The sequence below is a fragment of the Sceloporus undulatus genome, chromosome 2, assembly GCF_019175285.1.
Source record: "Sceloporus undulatus isolate JIND9_A2432 ecotype Alabama chromosome 2, SceUnd_v1.1, whole genome shotgun sequence".
NCBI classification, from domain to species: Eukaryota; Metazoa; Chordata; class Lepidosauria; order Squamata; family Phrynosomatidae; genus Sceloporus; species Sceloporus undulatus.
The window spans coordinates 116,661,315-116,688,016 of record NC_056523.1 but is presented as its reverse complement, the minus strand read 5'-3'; the positions used below and the strand labels follow the sequence as shown (position 1 = coordinate 116,688,016).

Genomic DNA, 26,702 nt, shown 5'->3' with positions numbered 1-26,702 from the left:
CACAGTGTTTCTAAGTGGCAGCAATTAACATTCATGTCAATGTTTGTTGTATTCCGCAGTGTAGTTTAACTGCAAGGTTAGTAAAAAGATAAAGAAAAATAAAAGCAGGAATGCACACCTGACAAGATTAAAAATTGCTTTGTTTAGAGAAGATTCTGATTGAAGTATGCTCTCACTCATCTCCCCCTCAAGAATAATAACAGTGTACATCAGTATTTTACCATGGTGCTCAAAGATCTCTCATATCATATCTCCTATGACCTTTTCTCAATTGCTGCAAGCAGCATTATTTTCCTTCAGGATGGGAGTTTTTGACATTAAGTTAGGCCTTCTCTCATGACATCTCACTGGTACTTTCTCCGGCATTAGTTATGTATTGGCTTTTCACCATGTGATCTCTGCCATGTAACAGCTCCAAGCCAGCCTTCAGGCAGAGAATCTATATACAAGGCACCCTGTTTCATTGTTAGAATGATATTTCCTTTCTTTTCATCATGTATATGCTGCCTTGAGGCTCTGGAAAGGTAGGGAAGGCAGCATATGCATTTTCAAAGAAAATAATAAGTAGATTTAACTTGTGGAGACTGTAAACTCCAGGAGTGCTATTGGCTCACGTGAATGCCATTGTGCTGAATTTTAAAGACAGATTTGAGTCGGCAGATATAAATAGAATACAAGCACTGCATTCATACCTGTGGGGTTTGAACAACTCCAGAAGCACTTTCAGGGCTATGCCAACACCTGCTGAACATTCCTGCAAGGGACACAGTATCTTGTCTCACTGTGTCTTCTTGCCAGGTGGATGAAGGTGTGTTTACACCATGACATGATTATATGGTAGTACTATCTTTTCCCCATAAGAACTAGTGAACTCTCTGTATGAGAGTACATCATTACATTGTGAGTCATTGTCCAAGAAAATCCCAGTAAAATGAGGTCACATAATTAATTTTATTATAAGTTATGGGGAGACAGGGAGTACCTGCTCTATGGCTTAAAAGTAAATGTCTCCATGGACCTTGCCTATAATGGTCTGACTCTTCACAGTCTGTTTAATATGATAAACTGAAGGAGAGAAGTATAGTGGTATGGAACAGAGAAACAGTTTACTCAGTGTTTCTGCTAGAGCAGGTGGAATTTCCTATCCAGGGAAAAATATGTTCAGGACCATCCAGATGTTCTCTAGCAATATATGCCCTTAGTATTTTTATTTTTTCCCCATTTTCTCCATTGTCTTATGAACGATTTACACTCATGTCCCTTTTCAATGTTCATATGTAGTCCCTAATGTAATGATTATGCCTTTATTACAATGCATTGCTGTACTCCACGCATTTGAGAAGTGCCATATTTGAAAACTGCCAGGAGTGAAATAAACCATAAACTGGACAGTTAATAGTATAAGATTTTAGGTCTGTAAATATTGTTGATCTAGTGAGGGAGAGGGGATTGTGCTGCTGCCTCACTTCATGAATCACGTGATAGCCACGTGATGACTCATTGTGGATGTCAGACATGAATTTCCACACATCCCAGTAAACTTTTTCCTTTGATGTGACAGGAGTCATAATGATGATGATGATGATGATGATCATCATCATCATCATCATCATCATCAGGAAAAAGATTAGATAACTCCTGTTTGTTTCCTTTGTTGACATTACTGTGCTGGTACAATTATTAGCAAACAGAGGAAAAAGGCTGTGGTAAGGAGGTAATCATTATCATCAGGGACAAGAAGAGAAGGCTGCTATCACTGAAGCACCTATTCTTCCAATGCATGGCTTCTGTGGCCATGTGGGGGTCTTCAGAGGGCTGACTATTTATCCATGTGCCAAAACCCTTTGCCTCTTAGGACTCCCTCCATGGAAGCCATGCATACAAGGAATTGGCAGCTTAGAGCCTTCTCCTACCCCCAACATTCAAAAAGTATAGCCATTATCATAAGAGACTATTGCATTAGTGTAGCAACAGAAATCTGGCCTTTCTGTGTTTTTGATCTGAAGAACACCCTCCCTTCTCTGATATACAGTTTATACCCGGATTCAAGTATCCACGGTTTGAAAATGTTAAAAAGTATAGATTTCAAATATCAAACCTTGATTTTCCATTTTTTATAAGGGACACCATTTTGCTATGTCATTACATTTAATGGGACTTGAGCATCCACGGATTTTGTTATCCATGGGGGATCTTGGAACCAAACCCCAACTTCATCCAGGGAAAATACATACTCTCAAGTAGGAGAATACATATACAATACATAGCAATACAGGAAATGGTTTGATAAACAGGCACTAAAAGAACATCAGATTGTAACATTAGATCAGTAGCTGCAGTATTGGGAGTCTGCTAGCTATAGTCAGATTTTGTTTGTTGCCATTTTAAATGGCATTTCTACTTTCTCATGCTGAAAATTTAAAGTAAGTCTAAGGACACAATTTCTTTCTACATTATGGCTGCAAAGTCTCAAGGAGCCAATTTGAACTGGGGAATAAATATCAAAACACAGTGGAATGAAAAATAGGAAGAAGATGATTGTAGTGGCTGAGCAATGAGACCATGTTCTTCCTCACTCTTTTTAGTTTAATGCTTGACTACATGCTTTGACCAATTTTTTTTAAAAAATATGTAAAAAATCTTGTTCCAGAATTTTTGAAAAGCTGATCAAATATAGAACTTCACTGAGATGTAACTGCCAAGATGATCTGAAATTTCAGCAAGATTATTTTTCCTTTGTTCTGGATCCCTAGGAGAGGAGGCAAACCTCATAGATTATTTTTTTTAAAAAAAATGTTTTGATGCATTAAAGCCTGCTGTCAAGCATCAGGCCTATAACAGAAAACTGAGAGTTTTTAAGGTGCATATTCAGCACTAATATTAAATTTGATGCTTAAAATATCACATTCAGTTTTTTTTTTTAAAAAAACACACAATTGTTTGTCCAATCTAAAGTTGAACTATAATTTGTCACAATTTTGGATGTTTTCCATTCCACTTCACCTAGCAGCACTTCATTGGTTTTTCTTGTTATGGAATTCCTTTTAAGTTTTTGTTAATTTCTGCCCATTGCTTTTAATACACAGTATTTTTCCATGCACAGCTTCTCTAATGGGACAAGTCAATAAAAGAAGGAGTAAACGGAATGTGAAAATTGTGGGGGGAAGGAGCGTTATATATGCATTTGTACTTTAGGCTTTTTCCTCCTTCTTAGATGCATTGCAAGTAAAAGAAAATAAAAGTATAGGAACTGTACTTGAAAAACAAACAAAAATTGCCATTCTAGAACATTAAAAAAATGTCCTATTGTTTGTTAAGGATGTGAAATATTGGTGTTTTCTCTTATATTTGTGAAGTTACTATTATATTTTTGTCAGCTGTCATCCAGCCTTGGGGTGGCAAGAATATTTTTTTAAAAAAAAAAGAGGAGAAATGTTTGAGAACATGTTTCTTGAATGCCAGGAAACCCTGAAGAAGAGAACCCTTGACTGACAAGAATTTTAGTAGATCTTCACAAAATCTCCATGTGGAGTTTTTTGTGCAGAAACACAATTTTCTCCACAGAGAACAGCATTTTCTGTGCAGAAAATAATACTTATGTGCAGGAATTACTGTTTCTGTATAAATGTTTAAAAATCCACATGTATTTTGTGAAGAATAAGCCCTAACCTGCAAATAGTTATCAAAATGTGCTGGTTTTGAGGACTTTTAATAGTAGGAAATTGCTGAAATTAGCAAAGAATTACATCTCTAGGCCAACCCAATAAATTTTAGGTAACTTTACAGTTACCACAAGCTCATCCATTTCAAAACAGAAGTAGAGGGAGCATTATGAGAAATCTTCAGAAACTATTATGACTCCATGGCAACCTACCTGGCAGGATTTGGTCAAAAATCCTGACATAGCCAGTCTGCTAAAAATAAGAATTTGAAAAGATGGTATTTATTATTACTCAAAGACTTCTTGTGGATTCAAAGACTTTCCTGGCCAGCATCCATAGTTTTTTTGTGTGTATTTTGGGCTATGTGGCCATGTTTTAGAGAGTTTCTTCCTGAGTTTCACCAGCATCTGTGACTGGCATCTTCAGAGCATTCTGAAGACGCCAGGCACAGATGCTGGTGAAACGTCAGGAAGAAACTCTTCTAGAACATGGCACATAGTCTGAAATCCCCACAAAAATATATTGTGTCCTAGGTGCAGTAAGAAAAGAAAAACAGAACTCTCATAGCCCTTTGAAGAGCTGCTATCAGTAATATTTTACGCTGATTTCTCTTCAAGGAAACATCCCAGAGATGTTCATGTTTCTTGCAAGATATTTAAGAGACAGGATGTGGGGTGGGAGAGGCCAAGACAATTTGTCATATACATCATAGTATATCAATATCCCATGTCATTGTATGATGCCATATGAATGTGACATTCATATGACTTTTTCTTATGAAATTATGAGAACATTTGTTCTGGGATTCTTTGTTTGATGGTTGTTGCCATTTTCTAGCCTGCTTCTGTCATTTTAAGCAGTAATGACTGCTATACATCAGAGTTTCTCCTCTAGTATTTGATCTGGGGAAGGCAATGTATAAAATCACAACTGCATTTCAATCTTGTTTTGATCCTTTCTAGTGTTCAAGGAACGGTAGTATAAATCTCTCAGATAAAACTTTTAACTAAAAAAAAGTACTACTAGAGAGGTAATACATTTTAGTAGAACCACAAAAACTCTGGAAAAGGTGGTCTGACTTCACTTTTATGTGATCTGCTTGCATATTTCTAGAATCCTTGCATCCTCTACCAAAAAATATGAAATTTACGAAAGAAGAGTGAGTAATAAGGCTGGGTTCCTCTGCTTCCTCCTCTGGGTCTCCAGCTTCTACACAGGGCATGACATACATGGCCTTGGCAGTCCCTTCCAATTATATTATTCTATGACGTATTTGAGTAAGAAGGGATAAACTACACATTACATGTATGATGCAGTGTGCTACTAGGTCTCATTTCCCTTCTTGGTCAGGTGTGCACACTCAATCTGCATTGGGACCACCAGGTACAAATTGAGAATGACATTTTCCCCACTGCACCTGAATATTTTCTTACTTCACTCCCCAACAACATTGTAGTTGCTGTGTGCCTTCAAGTTGTTCCTGACCTGTGGCAACTAATATGAATCTATCACAGGGTTTTCCGTGGCGACAAATGTGTTTTGTAGTGTGTTTCTGTGGCTGACCATGGAGTCAAACCCTAATCTCCAGAGTCATAATCCAATCCTCAAACCACTATACCATGCTGGATCTCATACACAGCATAGGCACTTTAAAATGTCCTATTCAGTTGCTTCCAGCAGATATTCCCATGCCCCTTTACCCCAGCTAGGGAAGGGAAAGTTAAACACATCTGGAGAGGGAAGATATAACCCTACTCTTGCAGAATGTGGTGTTTCTGCTACAAATTGAGCCTGTGCATGCTTAGAAGAAGAAAGGAAACAAGGCTAAGCTGGATAATGTGCATTTAAACATGCAATTAAGCCCTAAGGAACAGATTAGTGAAAGCCAAAAATTTAATTCTTCCCTCCCTGCTGTGATTTTGTCCATATACTGCAACATTGGAATAGTAGTGCAACTAGTGATAATTCCCACTGCACACACACATACACCCTGAGTGAGACTCCTCTGCAGTGCATCACCATGTGGCTGCTATTTGCTTTACAGATAACATACAAATTAATTGTATTCATTCATATATTTCACATCATTGTTAACATTAGAAGTACAGTGTTTAGGGATAAATTTGAAAGGAAATGGGTATCTATAATATAGTGTTCCAGAACCTAAGGAAAGTGTTTTTGTTCCATATGCTGCACTCTTATGTTTGATAGGCAGAATATATAAAACCTGAAATTAGCTGAAATATAATTCTGTGGGAAAACTATCTTGTGCACCTGATTCTGGAATTTTTCATCTTGGATGGCATGTGCTTGGCAACACTGCTCATTTTCAGAATGAGCTGGAAGAGATACCACCTTCTAACACAATTATTCTTACATCACTGTGACAATTTTCAGGCTCCCTCATGAACCATCTAGAGAGCAATCAGATTTTCAAGCTGTGCTCAGCTAATGATCTTTTTGTCTGAAAAATGTCAACAGACTGGAACTTTAGCCAAAACGGTTTTTTGTAGACGAGCATTCTTAGGCTGTTAAAGGGAGGATATTACTTTTTTATTGTTTTGAAGTGCATCCACTTTGGGGATCAAACTTTACGAGTTTTTAAAAGTTCTGTTTGGTGTCTGGAGTTGCTTAAATTACCAGAGTGGAGAGGAAAAATTACACTCTGTCTTTATTGCTAAGATCACATGCAACATAAATATTGTTGGCTCACAGATAGTTTGAATGAAACATTCCATTTTACCTGATTCTGAAGATGTGCTAAAAAATTTTTTAAGTAGTTGCATGAGTGTGCTGTAAAGTGATAAGATGGTAGGTTAACTAGAAGGAATAGAAGAGTTCAATGTTTTACATATACATTTGTCTCATTTTCCCAAAACTGGCTCTATTTCCCGGACTATTTTTAGAAATGGAGCCATGTGTCTGGTCATTGTACTTGCTGCTATTTAATGAAGGGTGTTAAAGCTCACATCACATTCTGTCAGTTACTGTGAGTAAGCTACAGCCAATGTGTCGTTTCAGAGGCTCTGTTGGTATGGAACTTTGATACAGAAAAGAGATTGCTCTGCAATTTGACTGTGCTCACAGATGTTTTTTCCTGATTTCAGCAGGATTTTAAGTGAAGCTTTGAGGTGAGAGATTAACTAGGCTATCTTTGAAATCCGTATGTAGCACAGTTTTAGCAAGAGCCTATAGTGCACGTGCCAGAGTATCTCAGCTTGCAAAGTGATTTGATAATGCCAGGAAAGTGGTAGGTCAGTATTCTCCCGTTCCTACCCCTAGTAATGATGTTTTTAAACTTTTTATATTGTGATGCTTTATCTGTATTTTATTGTTTCTTGTCTTGTAAGCCGCCTTGATCATGCAATTGGAAAGGCGGGATATAAATAAAAATTATTATTATTAATGGTACAGAAAATTAAGAATGACAATAGTCTAGAGATGGTGTTTGGCTTTAGCAGAGATCTACAGGCAACTGAAAAGGTGCAAAGTATTACCAATGTAACTAGGGCAGAATGTGGAATAAGATAGTAGACCTGTAATTCCCAGTGTTCATTTGCAAGCACTGTGCTGGAATTGCTAGTCAGGGTGCACAGTGAATGCCTGGATTCTTAAGTCCCTTTGCACTTCAAATAACTCTCCACAGCTAATCTTCCAGTCATGTTTTGCAATTTCAAGCTTAAAGATCAAATTATTCATCTTGCTGAGAAGGAAAGGCCCTTGCTGTCCTTCTGTGTATGTGCATCAAAATGGGCAACCCCTTCTAGCATGGCTTATAAGTTTGAGGAATTTTTGATCTGTGTAGGTTCTTCATGCCCCTTCACCAGATCTGGGAGTTTGTTACTGAGGCTTGTAATACCCAACAAGTTTTCCTTGGTTTTATCCATGGAGAAAGCTAATTTACTATCCATCATGCCTTTCTAACCATGAAATAAAATGGTTGCAATGCATTCTACTTGGTGACAGTGATGATTACTGCTTTGAAGTGTAGTCATATGTTTTTAAGGGGATTGCTACACCTTGGGTGGAAGTCTTTTTGAGGATCAGCACAGCAAAGTGGAACCTGAGCAAGGCACAGATTCAACAAGAGCACATCAGATGAGAACTATGTAGGTGAGGGGATTTGGCCAGAAGATCTGTTAGATCAAGTAAGTACTAACCATGCATGGAAGATGGTAAATAAGTTAATCCCTGCTTTGCAAAGCATCATAGGAAGATTCAATTCTCTATCTGAGATTGGTAATGAGAGCAGTCTTCCAAGTCTGTAGGCTTTGACTTGTAAATCAAAACGAGGCTGTTCTTTACCTCAATGGTTTGTCTTGAGTATCACAGTACTCCTTTCTCTTTTCTTTTTTGAGTGACAGTGAGAATATAAATATTTTCTACGTTCTTTACTGGAGACTTCATTATAACATCATATTTCCAATTAATTGCCTTTCCCCCCCCCTTTGGTTGTCCCAGATTAAGCTGATAGTGTTGTACTGTTGCCTTCTCTCCGAATGCTATGGATCTCTTCCCTGGGGCCAGTACTATTCTAAACCTCTGTGTATCACTGTGTGCCCACATGCACATATGTAGACAGCTGGACTTGTGCAGTGAGGGAGACATGTTGGATTTAAAAATTTTAAAAGGTTGTCATGATTTCACTGAAACAACCATAATCACAAGTATTTAAAATCATGGATTGTGTGTCAGAAAGTTCTTATTTAAGATCTTGTTCAGATCATACCTTTCTTGGACTCTGGTTAGCCAATTAGTCTCTCGGTCCCCTGTTTTAAAAGAGGATAAGAGTGAATGATAACAATGGTGATAACAGTCAATAGACAAATTCTGTGAAGTACTTTGAGAACCAAGTTAAAGGTGTTTTTTTTCTAAATGCCAGTACTGAACATTTTACTATCGTTAACAAAGACAAAGTTACGGTGAACAAATGAAGAATAATAGCCATAGAAATACAGGTAATCAGCTGCTGCAAGCCTGGGAGGATCTCAACCCCATCACCACACCAGGACCTCCACCTTGAAATTACAAAGTATTTGCCCTCAAATGTCCCCTCCAGCTGGTTCACATCCTGTTTAAAAGGGAACCTTTTTAGGGACTAATATAGACTTTAAAAAAGGGATTTGAAACAACAAATCTGATTCCAGGGATTCAGTTTTTGGTTTTTATTAAGCTAGACCTTTAACACTGATACATTTATGGGCTTGTGCAAGATAGCTCACAAGTTTTGACTTGAGAGTAATCAAGGCAAGGCTTTTAGTCTCTTTCTCCACCATCATATGAACGCTTAGTGAGAACAGAAAAAAGAGTCTTCTCAGTGGTTGCTCCCAGTCTTTGAAATTTCCTCCCTTTGGATGGTCCCTTATCTGCTCCCTTTCTGCCAGTAGTTATATACATTTTATTGAGGTGGGCCTTCAGTTCTTAATTCATGTTGCAGTAGGGTCTTTTAATAAATTGTTGTATTACATAAAGGACACCTTCCCAAGACTGGAATTCATATTCATTTACACAAAAAATTCTTAGAACCCCAGGCAGTATATTCTCATAGCTTTATTTATTTCTAAAGAAATCAATTTTGTGGAACCTGCTGACTTTTCAGGAAAAAATTTACAGACAATTCCACCACCATGGCAACTTTAATGCATACTTCCCTCACTTCTGCTGAGTACAAAAGTCATTGGTATCCCTTCATGTTATTTATCAACTTTAGGTTTCCAACTGCTGAGACAATAGGAATAACCCACAGAGAACCACATATTGTAAGATATGTGTTCCAGCCTGTGAAGCTGCTCTTCCAAGAACAATATATCCCTTCAAGTTCCAAGATCAAGAAAGTTACAAATAATGTTGTAGTTGTTACCTCTAACTCATCCTTAGGTATCTGCAGTGTGAAGATGGTAACACTGCAAAACTTCATTTGAAACCTCTACCATGTCCTGGAGTATTTGAACAATGAGGTTTTTTTCTTATTTCCTTCATCACTGTTTCAGTTAGAAACTGACCACAGCCTCTGTGTGTGTGCATTATAAGAGAATGGCAAAAAACAGAAGATATACAAGTTTTCTAAATAAAAGTGTGTGGAGAGAGAAAGTTCTGGTATATAATGGGGTAAACAGTTGTCATTTGGATAGTATTTAAAAGTTTTATACAGTATTTAGACAGAGAACAAGGAGGAAAAGAGTATGGGCTGGGTAGTCAGGAAAATACTGTAAAAAGGAGATTCTTTGTTAGAGGTCTTGTTAACTGAGGTATGGCTGTATTTACAAATAGATAAGATAAAACAGATGAACAACATGGGTCCAATTGTATGGGTGGGAGTTGGCAATGTACATGAATGTACATGAAGAACATCTTCCAGTGAATTCCCAAAGGAAAGCATTGGAGACATTCTAGTTTTTTGTGTTCTCTGTGACTCACAGGAATCATGTTATGTCCCATGCTGAGACCAGTTCTGAACTTTCTTGAACTATGTATCCAGGCACAGCCTTGTTGGCCATGTACAAAATGCAATAATTTCCAAAATCAACAAAACAATGATACCATTTTTGGGCCAATCAAAATGCATAAAATAAATGTTGGAAGCTTTTGAATCTCCATTAGTTTCTTCATCAGGTAAAGGTGTTAGAAAGGGGGGGGGGGGGGGGGGGGATATTAGTCACAAGCCTGCATTTTCAAAATCTCAAAAGAATGTAGAAGAAAGAGAGCTTACAAAAATTGTGAAAACACTTGAAGAAGATATTTTGTCAAATGCGGGAAGTTTATCACACATAATGACCCCCAAAGTGAAATAAAGTGAAGTTAAACTGGAGGTAAAGTAGAGAAAAATGGCAGCTTTTTACTTTCAGGAAGAGCAGTACAATCCTGGAAAAGGAGATGAAGATGGAACAAGCATGAGCAGCAGAGCAGAAAGGCCACCAGCTACTCTGGCTACTAAGAACAGGGAGAGCACCAGATAACCCTGCTCCAGAATTTACATTAAAGATTAAGAAAAGACAAAGCACTGGTGACTTCATGTGATGCCTCAGCAAATGCCAGCAGCAGCCAGGATAGGTTCTCCCCCAAAATATGACAACCCCTTCAAGGGAAGTATCTGGCCCTGAGTGCTGAACTGGAAAGCCTACTCACCTTCCACATAAACTTAGGCCTGTTACAGACTGCCAAAATAAAGCTGCTTCGAGTCTCTTTGGAGGTATGCTATTTAAATGATGCATGGGTCCTAAGAATCCGGAAGTTGCACTAAAGCTGCACTCCGGTGCTTAGGAATGGAGTGTGGCTTTGGTGCGACCTCCGGACTCTTAGGACCCATGCATCATGTAAAGAAACCCTGCTGATGATTACTTGAATCTTTACATAATTGTCCAGCTTTGTCATCCCTGAGGAGTATCAAGAATCTGTACTGTATAATCCACTGCTAATGAGTCCAGCTTGTCAAAGCTCACAGTGGCTTGTGTGCAGCATAGAAAACCATGTCATAGGGAGATGCTCTTTTCTTCAAAAGTGGTCTTCCAGCCAATTTCAGGTATGTTGGGAGTGGGGAGGGAGGGAATTGACAGTTTTGGCAGTCTCTGCAGTACCAAGAGTGTCCCAAAAGCACAAACTCAGAGCCTAGACTCACTGTGGTTGCCAATAGGGCTAGATGAAGTGTCATCACATGGCAGATTTTTCGTCTGCTCAGGTCCAACAAAAAGATAAGTGAATGGTCTTATCAGGCATGCTTATATCACAGATAATGTGGAACTATTTGGGAACTGAGAGACTAAACAATTCCCCCCCTTGTCTTCTGATGCCTTCTTACGCTTGTTATCATTGTTTGCCTTCAAGCCATTTCCAGTTTATGGTGACCCTAAGGTGACCCTATCATGAGGTTTTCTGGGGCACAGCATGTGTAACTCACCCAAGGTAACCCAGTGGGTTTCCATGGCAAAGTGTGGAATTGAACTCTGGTCTGCAGTCAAAATTCAATGTTCAAGCCACTATACCACACCGGTTCATTTCCCCCTTTGTCCACCCTTCCCCACCCCCCCAAAAAATTCTCCTGGATTAATACTTGAATTTCAAGAAAGGTTCCCACTTGCCCCCAAGGAAGTTGCTCTTGAGATGCAAATACTGAAAAAGTGAAACTTTCCCTCTTTGTGCAGGACCCAGCTGCTTAGGCTTCCTTTGGCTAGTTTGTTACCTCATATTATCAGTTATATATCTGTTAAAGAGTTTTGAAACCTGGATTCCCTGGAGCTGCCATGGTATTAAAAGGAAACTCTCTCTCTCTCTCTCTCTCTCTCTCTCTGTGTATGTATATATATATATATATATATATATATATATATATATATAAACAAATCAAAACAAAAAACTACCTTATGGTTCCACAAGAAATCATCAGGGCTTCTGTGAGAGATTGTGATGGGGTGTGTGTGTGTGTTGTAGATACAATGATTTTTATGCAGGAGTTCCCAGAGACTTCAATATATTTCAATTGTTCTTCCAGGGTAGAAAGGTTGAGAAAGTTAAAGTTGTAAATTACTGCCTCACCTCAGGTCTCAGCTTTTTTGGGGTGTGTGTGTGTGAGGAATTAGGTATAGCATCAATATAAAATTAATACTAATATTTTACTTATTATTTTCTACTCTTGCAGTTATGTGAAAGAGATATGGTAAAAATAAAATTACAGTTTTTAAAAACATAACATATGCTTTCCATATTTATCCTTAGATCTGGGGCAGCGTGCGACACTAGTAAGCACAATGAAAATGTTAAATAAGAGTGCTTGCCCTTTTGTTGTTTGAAATCTTTTGGACCATTTAAAGTTGCAGGAAAAGTTTATCATTTGTTTTCTTTCCACTCAACTTCCTTAACACATAGGTGGACAGAATGAGTTGCATCTAAAAGAATTGCTGTTGTTGTTGTTGTTTATTTATCTAGCACCATAAATATACATGGCACTTTACAGACATCATAAAATCAACACATAACCTGCCAATGGCGTACAATCTAAAAAGTAATAAGATAAAAATAATATACTGTGATTAGACTAATTAACTTATTAAAATACAACAATAACCCTGTAAAAACTATACAACAGATAATAAATTAACAATCTAGATTAACAAACAATATCAAATTACAGTTCAAAATGCTTCCAAGAATAAGAAAGTCTTTAGTTTGGATTTGAAACTGGCCAAAGATGAAATTGTCCATAGATGTTTGGGGAGGTGATTCCGAGAGTGAGGAGCTGCAAGCAAAACAGGATGAATCCAATTTAGAGAAGACAAAACCCTTGGTTGAACAAGGAGCCCTCAGCTCCTGGACCATAGGAGTAGGGTGGTAAGATGAGATAAGAGCAAACAGATAAGGTGCGGAGGGGGCGGGGCACTGAAGTTATGTAGTTCTTTTAACGTTAACAGAAGCAACTTATACCTGTTCCTAAAAGGAATGGGCAGCCAGTGGAGGGATACCAGGAGCGGGGTGACATGATAAAAATGACGAGCTGAAAAGATAATCTTAGCAGCAGAATGTTGAATGGAGATTAAAGAACTAAGGTGGAATAAAGGGAGCCCTGTTAAAAGAAGATTGCAGTAGTTAAGGTAAGAGAAAACCAGGACATGAACTAAAGTCTTAGCAGAAGAGACCAACAAAAAAGGTCTGACTGTAGCAAAAAAAAGAGTAGACATGACTTAGCTACAGCCTGGATCTGGGGAGCGAATGACAATAAAGAATTGAAGATAAAGCCAAGGCTACGTGTCTCCTTCACAGGATGGATGAGGAAATCATTGACCTTGATAGAAAATGTATATTGTAAAGTAGGTTTTTGCAGAAAAATGTGCATTTCTGTTTTAGCCATGTTAAGTTTTAAATGCCAATGACACATCCATGTTGAGATGGCTGAAATACATGATGTAGCACATTGTTTGATGTCTGGAGAAAGTTCTGAGGTGGAAAAGTATAGCTGAGTGTCGTCGGCAGAAAGGTGATATATTTGATATGAACGGTATGAAATAAAAATGGGCCCAAAACAAAGTCTTGTGGAAATCCAACTGACAAAGGAAAAGAGGAAACGTGCCCTCCAGCTATTACAGCAAATGATCAATCTGAAAGATATGATCCGAATGAACTAAGGACTTAATCAGTAAATCCTAGGTCATGGAGTAGATCTACCAGAAGACCATGACTGACTGTGTCAAAAGCTGCAGGAAGGTAGAGAAGGATAAGAACTGAATATAGGCCTTTAGACTTGGCCTGGAGGAGATTATCTGTAATTTTCGTAAGGGCCATCTCCATGGAGTGCAAAGGATGAAATCCAGTTTGAAAAGGATCCATAATAGAATTATCAGAAAGAAACTCGAGACAGCAGACATAAACAGCATGTTCCAGAGCCTTAGAAAAGAAAGGTAACAATGAGACATAAGTTAGAAAGAGAAGATGGATTGAGTGAGGACCTCTTAAAAATGGAAGAGACAGTAGCTTAAGAATCGAAGAGACAGTAGCTTAAATACAGAGGGAAACAAACCAGTATAGGAAAAGAGATTAATAAAATGAAGAAGAGAAGGTAAGTACATAATGGTAATTAGAAAGTGGGAAGGAACCGGATCAAGGGAACAAGTTGAAGAATTAGAGGACCTAAGCAACTTAGATAATTCATCCTATGAAACAGAATTAAAAAATAGAGATATTTGATATGTTAGTAAAGAGGAGGGATCAGGAACTTCATCGTTTCAATTTTGGTCTTAAAGAAGTTTGCAAAGTCATTGGGAGAAAACAAAGAAGGAAAAGGTGGAGCAGAGGACTCTCACAAATAGTTAAAAGTCAAAAAGAGATGTTATGGACACTGTTCATTAGCATTAATCAATGAAACATAATATTTCTGTTTAGCTAACAAAATAGCATGGAGAAAAGAAGAGAGAATGAACTTGTAGTCCCTGGACTTCCTCCATAAATGCTAAGCTGCACAAGAACAGGAATGGAGATACTGAACAGAAGGAGTAAGCCGGGGCTGAGGTTTAGTAGAGAGAGTCACACGTGTTGCCAAAGGGTATCAAGAGTTGAAGATAGAGTTGAATTAAGTAAAGAAGAGTTGCCAAGATTTAAAGAAGATAACGAAGAGTCCAATGCTTGTGAAAAGGCCTCAAGTTCAACAGAATGAAGATCTTAAAATGAGCGAGTAACAAAATGGTGAGGAGGTGGTCAATGAGCAAGTGTGAAAAGAACCCAATAATGATCAGACATCGAAATTCAGTGGCAGAATAATGAGAAATAACACACTATTTAGTAAGAACTAAACCAAGACAATGTCCAAGGGAGTGTGTAGGAGAATCAGAGTAAAGCTCAAGTCCAAACAAAGACAGCAAAGAACTAAGATGTAAAACTGCAGGGTCTTTAAGATCATCCACATGAATGTTAAAGTATCCCCAAGATGAGAGTGGGGATTTCATCAGAAAGGGGGGGGGGAATCAGCCAAGAATCAAAATCAGATATAAAAGCAGAAAATGGACCAGGTGGACAATAGATAATGCAACTCATAGATGCAAAGGCAGAAAAAAATATGTGCAAAGGGGGCTATCAGAAGCTGATATTCCTGTCTGCTACCCTCCATAACAACTTCTGCTCTGATATTTTTACCCAATTTTCAGGAATTTAATATTTATCTATAGCACAGGTCATCATGCCATTCATGAAGGCTCTCTAACCCTTGAACTGGAGGCTTTTGGCCCTGTCAGTGATAGTGGATGGAGTGAGCAGGGAAATCTACTTTTCCTGTCCTCTTTATATGCGCATTTATCTCTCTCTTATCTGTTGTTCGTATCTCATTAATTTTACCTGTTTATTTTTGAACTGCCTCTAAACCACAGATCTTCTCTTCAGCATTTTTAAGAGGACACAAGAAAGTTTGGTTATACATTCATATTCTAAAACATCTTAAATTAAATTCTTGTTAATTGGAATGCACATTGCCATACCAAATAGTTCCACAGGAGTATAGATCAATTTAACTGTGAACACTTTCCCCACCAATGTTTTTTATTATTATTTGATTCATTAAATGCAAAATATATTTTCAAGTTTTTCAAAACAAACATGCATCAGTATAATTATGATTTTGCTAATGTTATTTTTTCTAATTATTGTTCTCTAGAAATTACAAATTAGTGTAATGATTAAACAGGCAATTAATATTTCACTTAGCTATTGTGTTTGTTTTCTCGTATTGTCTTCCATTCATTGTTAAGACTTAAATAACATAGGAATATATTAACATATAACAAATTATATCATCTATCTTTATTACTGGAAGAGATATTGTTGCAAACTAACACATTCTTGTTCTGATAGCTACCTGTATGTACATATAAATGTTGCTGATTGTTTTGTTGGGAAAAGCTGTATATTATTGTTTTATTCGGTATATGTATATCTTCCTTTTCATCTGTCATTGAGCTCAAGGAGATATAGGTCCAAAACACACTGCAGAAATAATCCAGTTTGAGACTACTTTAACTGCCCTGGCACAGTGCTAGGAAATCCTGGAAATTGTAGTTTATTGTGGCACCAGGGCAGTTAAAGTATTGTGCAGGCCCTGAAAGACCCAAACCACATTGGTTTCAGCAGATATGTTGTGTCATGTGCCTTCAGATTATGCCGTTGGACTAATATGGATTCAACATACCTTGTCAAGTGTGCTTGATGAACAACGAGCTGCCTCTTCCTAACCTGGTCCTGGATTTTGCTGTATATATATGTATATATAGGTTACTTTAACCACATGGATCATTTAGTAAATTCATTATTTGTCATACCAGAATTTCTGATCTTCTGATAATGTACATAATTTTATCTAACTGACATAATACAGGTGGCCCTTCGTATCCATGGATTCAAGCATCCATGGCTTGAAAATACTTCAAAATTAAAAATTCCCAAAAGCAAACCTTGATTTTCCATTTTATATAAGGGTTGCAATTTTACTGTCCATTATATTTTAGTGGGACTTGAATCCATGGATTTTGGTATCCATAGTTGGTCCTGGAACCAAATCCCAGGGGACACCAAGCAGCCACTGTACTTGTTTTTATGTATGGGAAAGTAGATTCAGGTCACACCTTAAGGATTTGCTGCTTTGATGAAACATAAATTCGAATTGGGGGAAAAACTGGATACTAATATGAAGAGGAAATAATGGTACAACACATTACACATATGCATAAGATCACTGTTGGGGGGGGGGCATATATTTCCAAAAGTTATTAATCTGTTTCCTTTGTAATACAGTACTATGGTAAGCAAGAGTTGAGGCATTTAGATTTGATTGTTGCCCAAATATTGGAGAATTCAGAGATATTTTCCCCTCTTTTTTCTTTTAGGCCCTTCAAATCATCACAGCCAGTCGACTCTGAGACCGCCTCTTCCACCACCACATAATCACACTCTGTCCCATCATCACTCCTCCGCCAACTCTCTCAACAGGAACTCCCTAACGAATCGGCGGAATCAGATCCATGCACCAGCTCCAGCACCGAATGATCTGGCCACCACTCCTGAATCTGTTCAGTTACAAGACAGCTGGGTGCTTAATAGCAATGTGCCCCTTGAGACCAGGTAGGCAATAAAAAAAAGTCTACCTTTGGTGGGACTATCTTGAAGACACTGTATTTTTGAATGTCACTGAAACAGTACATAAGCCTAGTTATTTGAGGGCCAAAACAGATGGGCAGGAAAAAGTGACTTGATCCTGCTTTTTTCCAAAGCAGGTTGAAACCCCACTGTGCACACAGCCCATACCCAAGGTAGGCTGAATGCACACAACACAGCATTAAGCTGTGCCACTGGGTATTTTTTTTATGCCTCCTCACCATTTTTTTATGCCTCCTCACCATCACACAAACACACCACTGGCGACCCCCAAATACCTTCCACCGCTTGCCCAGATGCCATCCCATTGGATAGTCACCCATTCAATTGGCCACACAGTCACAGATGTGATGCTCTGCTTGTACAGGGCATCCATGCACTGCTGTATGAATGATACATTGAGAAAGCACACTATGGACATGCCTCCTTCACCCCATGCCTCCCTAGTGGACTGTCTAGTTTGTATATATGGTAATTACATCCATTGGAATTGTCGCACATTCATTGCTTTGCTTTGCCACAGCCCCACATTTGTGTTGGGCTGTTTATATGCAGAGGTGAAGATGTGCATCTTCCATGCTAAGCCAAACTATCCCAGGTTCTGTTGGCTCCAGTTTTTAGTCCCAGAGTATGGTTTTGGCCCGTTTCCAACCATTTTGGAGGCATGTATCATCTTAACACCCTGCCTTCAAAGCAGTTGGAAATTTTTTTATTTGACCTGTCTATTCTACCCTGACAAGATTTTAGGAGATCTAACTGACAATTTAGGCAGCCCTTACATTAATGAGGAATTTGAATATTCTTGGCTAGGGATTACTAAATTATATGTAAGAGATTCATAAACATATAGATATAATCCAGTCCATCTATGGACTTCTCTTCCAACATCTTCAGTGGTGTTCACAGTGTTTCACTTTGGCTGTGTTGTAGCCATAGAAAAGAAATAATGGGTGAATAAAATGTTAAACAGGAATAAAATAAGATTTGTGGGGGAGAAAAGTTATTTTGTCCATACTACACACTGTGAATTAACCTTTCAAATGAAGTAGTATGCCCAAGAGTTTCCTTTCTAAGCTGCTCAATTAGGCCCGGTACAGACTGGCGCAAAGTGCATGGCTGGAGCGGATTTTAGGGCTCGAGAGAGTGGAATGTCCGCATGCTCCCAAGCCCTACTGTGCTGTCTGGGTGCCATCATGGCTTGCCCCCATCCACATGGGGCCCGCCATGATGATGTTCACGTGGCACAGTGTCCAAACGGTGCGGTGCCACATGGACGTCATCGTTGCACATGAGGTTGGTAATGATACACCCGGAAGACCTAAAAAGAAGCTGAGAGCAGGTTCTTTTTATGCTTCATGGGGGCCGCAGCGTTTGTCTGCTGCGGCCTCCATCCAGGGCAGAAAGGGGCAGCTTCTCACTGCCCCTTTCTGCCCATCTATATCCCTCCTAAGTTACCAAAACTTGGATCTAACCTACAATGCAGAAATAATACAGTTTGACACCACTAACTGTCATGACTCAATGCTATGGGATTCAGGATTTTAAAAATTTCTTTATTTGTTTGTTTTTGTGGCACCAGAGTTTTCTGACAGAGAAGGCTAAATGTCTCACAAAAGTACAAATCCCAGAATTCCATAGCATTGAGCCATGGCAGTTAAAGTGCTGTCAAACTATATTATATCTTCAGTATAGATTAGACCTTGGTCAGTTCCACTTAACTGTTGCTTTCTTTGACTACACATCAGATAGATGCACCCAACAAATTGAATGTATGTGACATATTTCATTATAAAACACAGTTGGGTATTATAAGGGTATATTGACTAACCATTACTGATAAATTATGCATTTAGCCCATCCTGAAGTAATAAGCAGGACTAATTTGAAACTAAGCATTTTGGGAGACTGGAGAAACAATCTTGATTCAAAACTGACAGAGCTATATTTTTAATTTATATTTCATCCAATGTGCAGACTCACTTAAATCCCTCTTGTACATACTGTCAGTTTGATGCCTGGAGGGCAAACAGTAATGTTTTAAAAGGTGCTGTGTTTGTTAACTGGTGACAGAAAGAGAAGTGAGAGGACTTTCCAAAGTGTACTATTTCTAAATGTTCTCCATTATTACTGTATATTCTGAGTTTTCATATTTTATTAAAGCTCAGTCTGAGTTTATAAAAGCAAGTGAAAATAGGGATTCTTTGTAACAATACAGCTGTAGTTTTACATTTTACATTTCATTTGCATATAAGCCAAGATTCTTCTTTCTCTGTTTAGCTTCACATATACTATTTTGTTAACTCCTCACATCTTTAGCAATGCACATATAGAACAAGAGGACAATTCAAATCATTTGACAGTCATCATGATGAATTTACATGACACTTTGCTTAACACATTATTCATACATTTTTCTGATGTGGAGTCTGTAATTGATTTAGGTCCTATGGATGTGTGTTACTGGATATGTTCCAGTATGTGCAGCAACATCTTTGGAAACATGAAAGCTACCAAATGTGTGTTAGTTCTAAGCTTCTTCTAGTTCTTAAGAGCAATTTGGGAAGATACTACCAGACCAGCAGTAATGAATGTCTGGTGGGCTGCATAAAAGTGGCTGTGGTAAAGCCTCTAACAAACAAATAAGCCAAAAGCAAAACTTTGCTCCATGATGCTCACAACACTGGATAATGGACCGCCAGTGTAATTGCTAAAAATTGATATTCCTGCATGAGATGATTAAATCCATTTGAGTGTGGCTTATCGGTTATGTGACAAAAAACACTTTGGTCTTTTGGTAGATACTCTACACCACAAGCTGGATAGGGACCTATTGATTCTGCTGGACCTCTCAGCAGTTTTAGTGCATCAGCTGTGGTGTCATTCACTTTACTAGATGGGACCTGGAGGTACTGGTATGTTTGGTCCTTGGAAATGTGAGTTCAGGAGGGGGTTCTGGTGATTCCTGTTGAATATCCTGTCATCAGCTTACAAGATCTTCCGGGGTTCTGTTTTGTCTCCTATGCCATTTGACATATTGATGAAACATCTGGGAGAAGTTTCAGAGTTTGATGTCCCCAGTATAATTTGCCTCAGATGCCATTGACAAATAACCACAGGAAACCAAGCTGGAGGAAAGGCCACAACTTTATTAATAGCAAACAATTGGTAGGGTTGGCACCAAACATGAGGTCAGGATCTGCGAAATCAAACAACCCCATGTTTGTCTGATTAGCGAAAACCTGGTACCCACCAGGCATTGGGATGACCTAGGGGCTAAGGAACACCGCTTGACCACAACTCTGCCATGCGTTCACATATTCGCTAAGCTCCTAGTCACCGGGAGGCGTCCTCGCATTATGGCCCCCGCAATGGCCATACGCCTGCCCTATTCACCCCCTGGTCCCAACTGACTCCCAAACCAGAGCTCCGTAGCCCTGGTACAACACCGTGCAGATCCTGGCCTATGCTGCCGACTCCAAGTTGTGACAAAAAACCCACGAACCAAGCAGTGGGTGGGTGGGAGAAGCACTCCGTTGCCTCCTCCCTTCCTACTTGGCTCCGAACTGCTTGGAGCCAAGCGCCGACTGAGGGCCGGAGCCGGCCGCGCAACCTTATATAGGCCCCGGCTCCGCCCCCAGGTCACCTGATCCAGGAGACTCCTCTTCCTGGGCAGCTGACCAATGAGCTGCCCTGGAGGACCAGAACTCCCGGATCATAGAGCCCGGACCCTAGAGCGTAGCAGAGTGGAAGCGACTACACTTCTGCCCCGCGCACCATTAAGGGACCGGGGAAAGCCCCAGAGGCCTCTGGGGCTTGTAGTTTGTCGCTGCTTCTAGCGGCAAAGCGGCCTGCCCGTCCAGCCGGGTGGCCGCTTTTTCTCCTTTCCATCTAATTCCAAGGAAGACAGTTATCTGCTAAACCAACTGCTTGCTGTCAGAAATTGACTGGATGAGGGATAAAAAATCGACGTTTTATCTAGATAAGACAGAGGTGCTTCTACTCAGTATTGGCTCTTGTTTTTGGTTATAGTAGATTTGGAAATATTTCGTAATAGAGAGTGCTGCACTTTTGCCTTATACATTTCAAATGTTTCAGACTGAACATAATGTCAGCTACTGAATTCTACAGAACCAACAAGGTTGTAGGGCTAGTAATCCAAGCCTTGTTCTTTGCTGCCACATTTGTTGAGAATAAGTCAGCTACAATTTGTGGCTTACTCTTGGATAGTATAGTGGATCTGGCATTTATTGTTAAGAACTGCACAGATGAAAATTCTTATCCTATTTGGTCACAGTCAATCTTCCATGTTTCTCTGTGTTACTGTTTTCTAAAATTAGATTTTAAAGGCGTATAAAGCATCCAACTATTTCAGAATGGTGTTGACTTTTAGCCTATTTTGTGTGAGTACAGCATAACTGTCAAAAAGAGTTCCTGTGAACTGAATTTTAAGATTCGTTCTTCCATAGTGCAGGATCCTGGATTCTTCTTGTTCATGATACCTGAACCCTTACAGGGTTTATTTTTGTAGCTGTAAATACAGTGAGCTATAACTTCATTTTATTCAATAAAATAAATTCCAGCTGTAATTAAATTTTATGCACACTTGATCATCTATTAATGGGATTATGGATATATATATATATATATATATATATATATATATATATATATATTCAGGTTTTGAAATGGAGGAAAATTCCTAGAAATCTTTGTTTCTCAATTTATCAAGCTAGGCAAATTTTAACCTTGTGAACCCATTCTGTACCATATATACAAAACTATTATTATTTATTGATATGAATAATTTAACTTCGGAAGAGGTACCTAGATCCCATAAGATAAGTAATAGCTATGGGGAAGCTTAAAGATAAAAGTTTCAATTTATATGCTTAAAACTATGTTACTGCCTTGAGAAAAACTGTTGCTCTTTTGGCTACATGGAAGCTGCTGTGAAGTAATAGAATTTGCATATCCACACAGGAGTCAGCTTTGTGAGTGCAGTGGGCATGTATTGTATGACAAATTATTTTCTCTGTTAAAGTAATTGTAAAGATGGGCAGATCTGCCAAGTCTATTTCCAGAAATGTCCTCTTTTTCCCACCTTCAAGTCCATTTAATGAAGATTTTTATAAAATCGGGGGGGGGGGGGGGTCCATACATATTTTGTGCACATCTTCCACGTGGATGTTTTAATGGCTGATATAGTAGATACATGGCCCTTTAAGTGAAGTAGTAATTCTATGCATTTTGGAGGTTTCCAGTAGGGTTTTATTTGTATTTTTCAAATGTTGTCATGTTACTAAACACATTTTTCTTATTTTGTGTTACACATCACAAACCAATTTTCAATAGTACTTTATTCCTCAGTTTTGAACAAATAAATTAAATGAAAAAAATTCTTACTATCCTTTAGAATGAAGACACTGGTGTCATAGAAGCTTTAGACTGCTGTGACTAATAACTGTTTCTCAAATTAGCTGGAAAAGTAGAGAAGCATTTTTTTTAACTAAGTTTCTTCTTAAAGTAGCAACAAATAATTTCAGCAATGTTCTTCCTACTGTGAGAAAGTTTTTGAAATCTACATGGTTTTTGAAGGCTATTCACACTTCGGGACGTGTTTGGCACAAAATTTATACCTGGTTGTTTCACACAGTAAACGGCATTTTCTGCACAGGAAAGACCACTTTCTGCATTGGAAATAATATTTGAATTCAGAATTACTAATTCATATGCAGAAAATGCTGTTTTCTATGTAAATCAACTATCTACAAGCTTTATGCAGAACAAATTTCCAATTACAGTTTTTCCTGTGCAGAAAGCAGCATCTTCTGTGCTCAAATTAATATTTCTACATTGAATTTTTTTTTCTACCCATAAAAATGCTGTTACACAGAAACAAAAAAAAAATAATGGCCACAGATGATTTACATAACTTTAAAAGTAGACAATATTGAATTAGTTAATGATTTTCATACTTTGGTTCAGTCGTTAGAATGGAGATTGCAGTCAAGAAATCAGAAGAAGACAAAGGTGTGATACATACCACCAAAAAGAGGCGCCTCCCCGACACCTCTCTTTCCTGCGCAGGAGCGCTGCAGCATACAAATTGTATGGTGCTGCTGCGCAGGAAAAAAGGAGCCTGAAGAGATGGCTCCTTTTTGCAGCACCACAAAGTACCAGAGACGGGGCGGTTGCATCACAGCTGAGCAGCCCCATTTGGAGGCTGCGCAGCTGTGACGTAACTGTAACGTGCCGCGTCTGGCAGGTGCGCTACAGCTATGGCACCCTCGTCACGTGTGAAGGCTGCCGGGCGTGTGGGCGCTCCACCCACCAGGCAACCCTCGCACGTGACGAGGGCACCTCAAACGCCTGTCTATCTAGCGCCTATGATTTGGAAGAGCAGCTATGAAGGAATTAGACAAGATCTTGATAGGAAAAATCCCAGCTTGCTTGAAATGTGGTACTAGAGAAGAGTTCTACAGATACTGTGGTCTGCTAGAAACATAAATAAATGGGTCCTAGAGCAAGTCAAGTCAGAACTCTTCCTAGAAACCAAGATGACTGAACTGAGATTGCCATACTTTGGATATATCACGAGAAGACATGACTTACTAGAAAAGACACTAATGCTTGGTGAGCTAGAAGGCAATAGAAAAAGAGGATGACTGCTTTCCAAATGGATAGACACAATCTATGAAGCCATGGCCCTGAATCTGAGCAATCTGAACAGGGCTATTGATAATAGGTGACTTAGGCCTGAAACACACAGGCCAAAAGCACTAGATTTGGGTCAATCTGGGGGCATGGTGTACAGATGACACATGTCCCTGAAGTGGGCCAAAGCTTCACTGCAGCCAGCTAAGGAGGCCTGGGGCCACCAGCAAAAGGAGCACAAAAGGGTGTTCCTTGTCAGTGGCCTGTTTGGCAGCAGTCAACCTCAAGACCATAGCATCTGGTCACTGCAGTCCCATGCTGAAGGGGCAGTGATCGGTGCTGGAGTGGCCAGGGGCCACTCCAGGCTGCCTTTCTGCTTGGCCCCTATGAGGTCCCCTGTACATAAGGTCACCATAAGTTGAAGTCAGCTTGATGAGAGAAAAATATTAAGAAGTACTTTTGGGAAATTTCACTAAAAGTACTTCAGCCATCCCACATTTTTTAACACTAATCTACATTTTGTCTTCAGTCTCCATGACTTTTTTCCCTTAAATATTTTTATCAGCAGGAAGAGGGAAACCACTGAACCTTTTCACCTGAAATCTTGCTTTATGACTTTACCTTTCTGCATTGACATTCTGTTCCCAGCTGGCTATAGACTTTTCACGTTGCACTGCACTTTAATTTTGCAGTTTTCTTAGTCTTCCTTGAAATGTGGCAGCATATTAATCTCAATACTGAGATTCCTCAGTAGACTGTCCCCCACCTCTGATTTGTGCTGTATGTGTTTTAGGATGGAGGGTTCCCTGTTTTTATTATATTCTGCATGTTTTCCCTTCTTGTTAACACCAAATGACACAGTGGTATGTATTTAACTTTTGAGAGGCATCTACAATTGTGTTACTATTTGCCTTCAACTTGACTCCAATTTATGATGACCCTATCATAGGGTTTTCTTGGGAAAATTTATTGAGGATAGGTTTGTCAATGCTTTCCTCTAAGGCTCAGGGAGCATCTTTTTCTGAAGTGGGCTTTGTATGGTGGGATTGGAGCCCTCATCTCTTTTATTAACGCTACACTATGCTTGCTCTCATCTCTAAAGTGGGAAAACAGGACTTGAAAATTATATCAGTAGTGAAATATAATGTAACAGCTAACACAAAAAGTTAAACTAGGCAGATAGGAGGGCTTCCCAGCCATATAACACATTTGGTTTTGGTTTTGCTAGCCCTTAACAATTACAGTCGGCCCTTCTTATACATGGATTTCTTATACACGGATTCAAGCATACACGGTTTGAAAATGTTCAAAAAAAGTATAAATTTCAAATATCAAACCTTGATTTTCCATTTTTTATAAGGGACACCATTTTGCTATGTCATTATATTTGATGGGATTTGAGTATACATGGATTTTGTTATACACGGGGGATCTTGGAACCAAACCTCAGGGTATAACAAGGGTCCACTGTATTATATTATTTCCTTGAAAGTTTGTAGAGCAGGTGTGCCTTATTTAAAGCTTTGCAGTTCTACAACCAAGGTTCTCTTTCATTTTCAGTACTTAGCTGTTTTACCAAAAGGTATATATATTGTTGTTTTTTAAAACATATTTCTTGCGTTCTGTTTGAAACCGACTTCCTCTTTGATTTTTTAATTTTTTTTATTATTTTTCCTGTTTATTGTTTATTACTGTAACAACTATTGTTACTGAGATGAATACTGAGCAGTCTAATGCCTAATATTCAGATTCAGATAGTATAATTGGACACTAAGCATACAGAGTTTTCCATTTAAAGGCTTGAGTACTTTTGAGAGATTCTTCATGAGTGCTATAGTGATGGTAGTATTCTTTATCGTGCAAGTTTACATCATCGCCTTCAGTGGATTAAGCTCCTTTGTTATGGAAACCACACACGGGGCCATTTGCAGATGCCAATCAAAGGCATAATGGCTCAGAAATTAGGGTAACCCAAAAGCTATTATGGATTTTCTTTGAAAGGGTATTTGTCAAAGATTGGAGTATGTCCTAATGCCAGTTCTGATGCCTGCCTGGTGTTATTTATATTGGTATGAATTAAGTCTCCATTGCTGTAATTAGCAATGCTTTAGTCTGAAGAGAAAGAAGAAAAGTTTAAATAGCAAGGAGAAATTATTGCTATTCTTGAGCACTGCAAGATTTTTTTCCTTCCATTTGCCAGTAGGCAGTGGTTTGCATATTTTGAAATATTTATTTCTTCAGTAGATTCAGACAGATACTGGGAAGGGAAAGCTTAGATATTGACATCTAAGCTTCCAAGGAAGTTGTAATGGCTTAAATGTTCACTGAGAAATTGAATAACACCTGAACTTTTTTTTGAGGTTCCAGCCATAAATCCTCACTTAGCTATGAACTTAAAACTGCTCTTTAGCCCATCACTATTTCTCAGCCTAGCTTAACATGAGACTGTTGCAAGGATAGAATAGACTGGTGGAGTATATTGACCATCTCTCATAATTTCAAAATGGAGTACATTCTGTCTGAACTGGGATGGGGGATTTTGTGATCATTCAGATGTTTTTGCCTACAACTGCCAGCCACCCTAACCAGCAAAGAAATGGTGAGGGAAACCAGGAGTTGCCATTCTAAAACATCCAGAAAGCTGCATAATTTTCTCCCTTGATCTCCATCTAATTCATTGAATATCCCTTATCCAGGATTCTGGAATCCAAAGTACTCCAAAATCCAAAACTTTTTGATCTACAACACAAACAACATACTACATAA

At 38.7% G+C, this 26,702-nt stretch overlaps 1 protein-coding gene across 1 annotated transcript in view; it reads left to right on the top strand.

Annotated features, from left to right (window-relative positions):
* The window catches only part of LOC121920390 (teneurin-2-like), a 307,628-nt gene that overhangs the window by 268,572 nt on the left and 12,354 nt on the right, over positions 1 to 26,702 (top strand). The window contains exon 4 of the mRNA XM_042447524.1: positions 17,015 to 17,249. Coding sequence (XP_042303458.1) covers positions 17,015 to 17,249 — 235 coding nt within the window. The remainder of the gene's footprint in view (positions 1 to 17,014; positions 17,250 to 26,702) is intronic.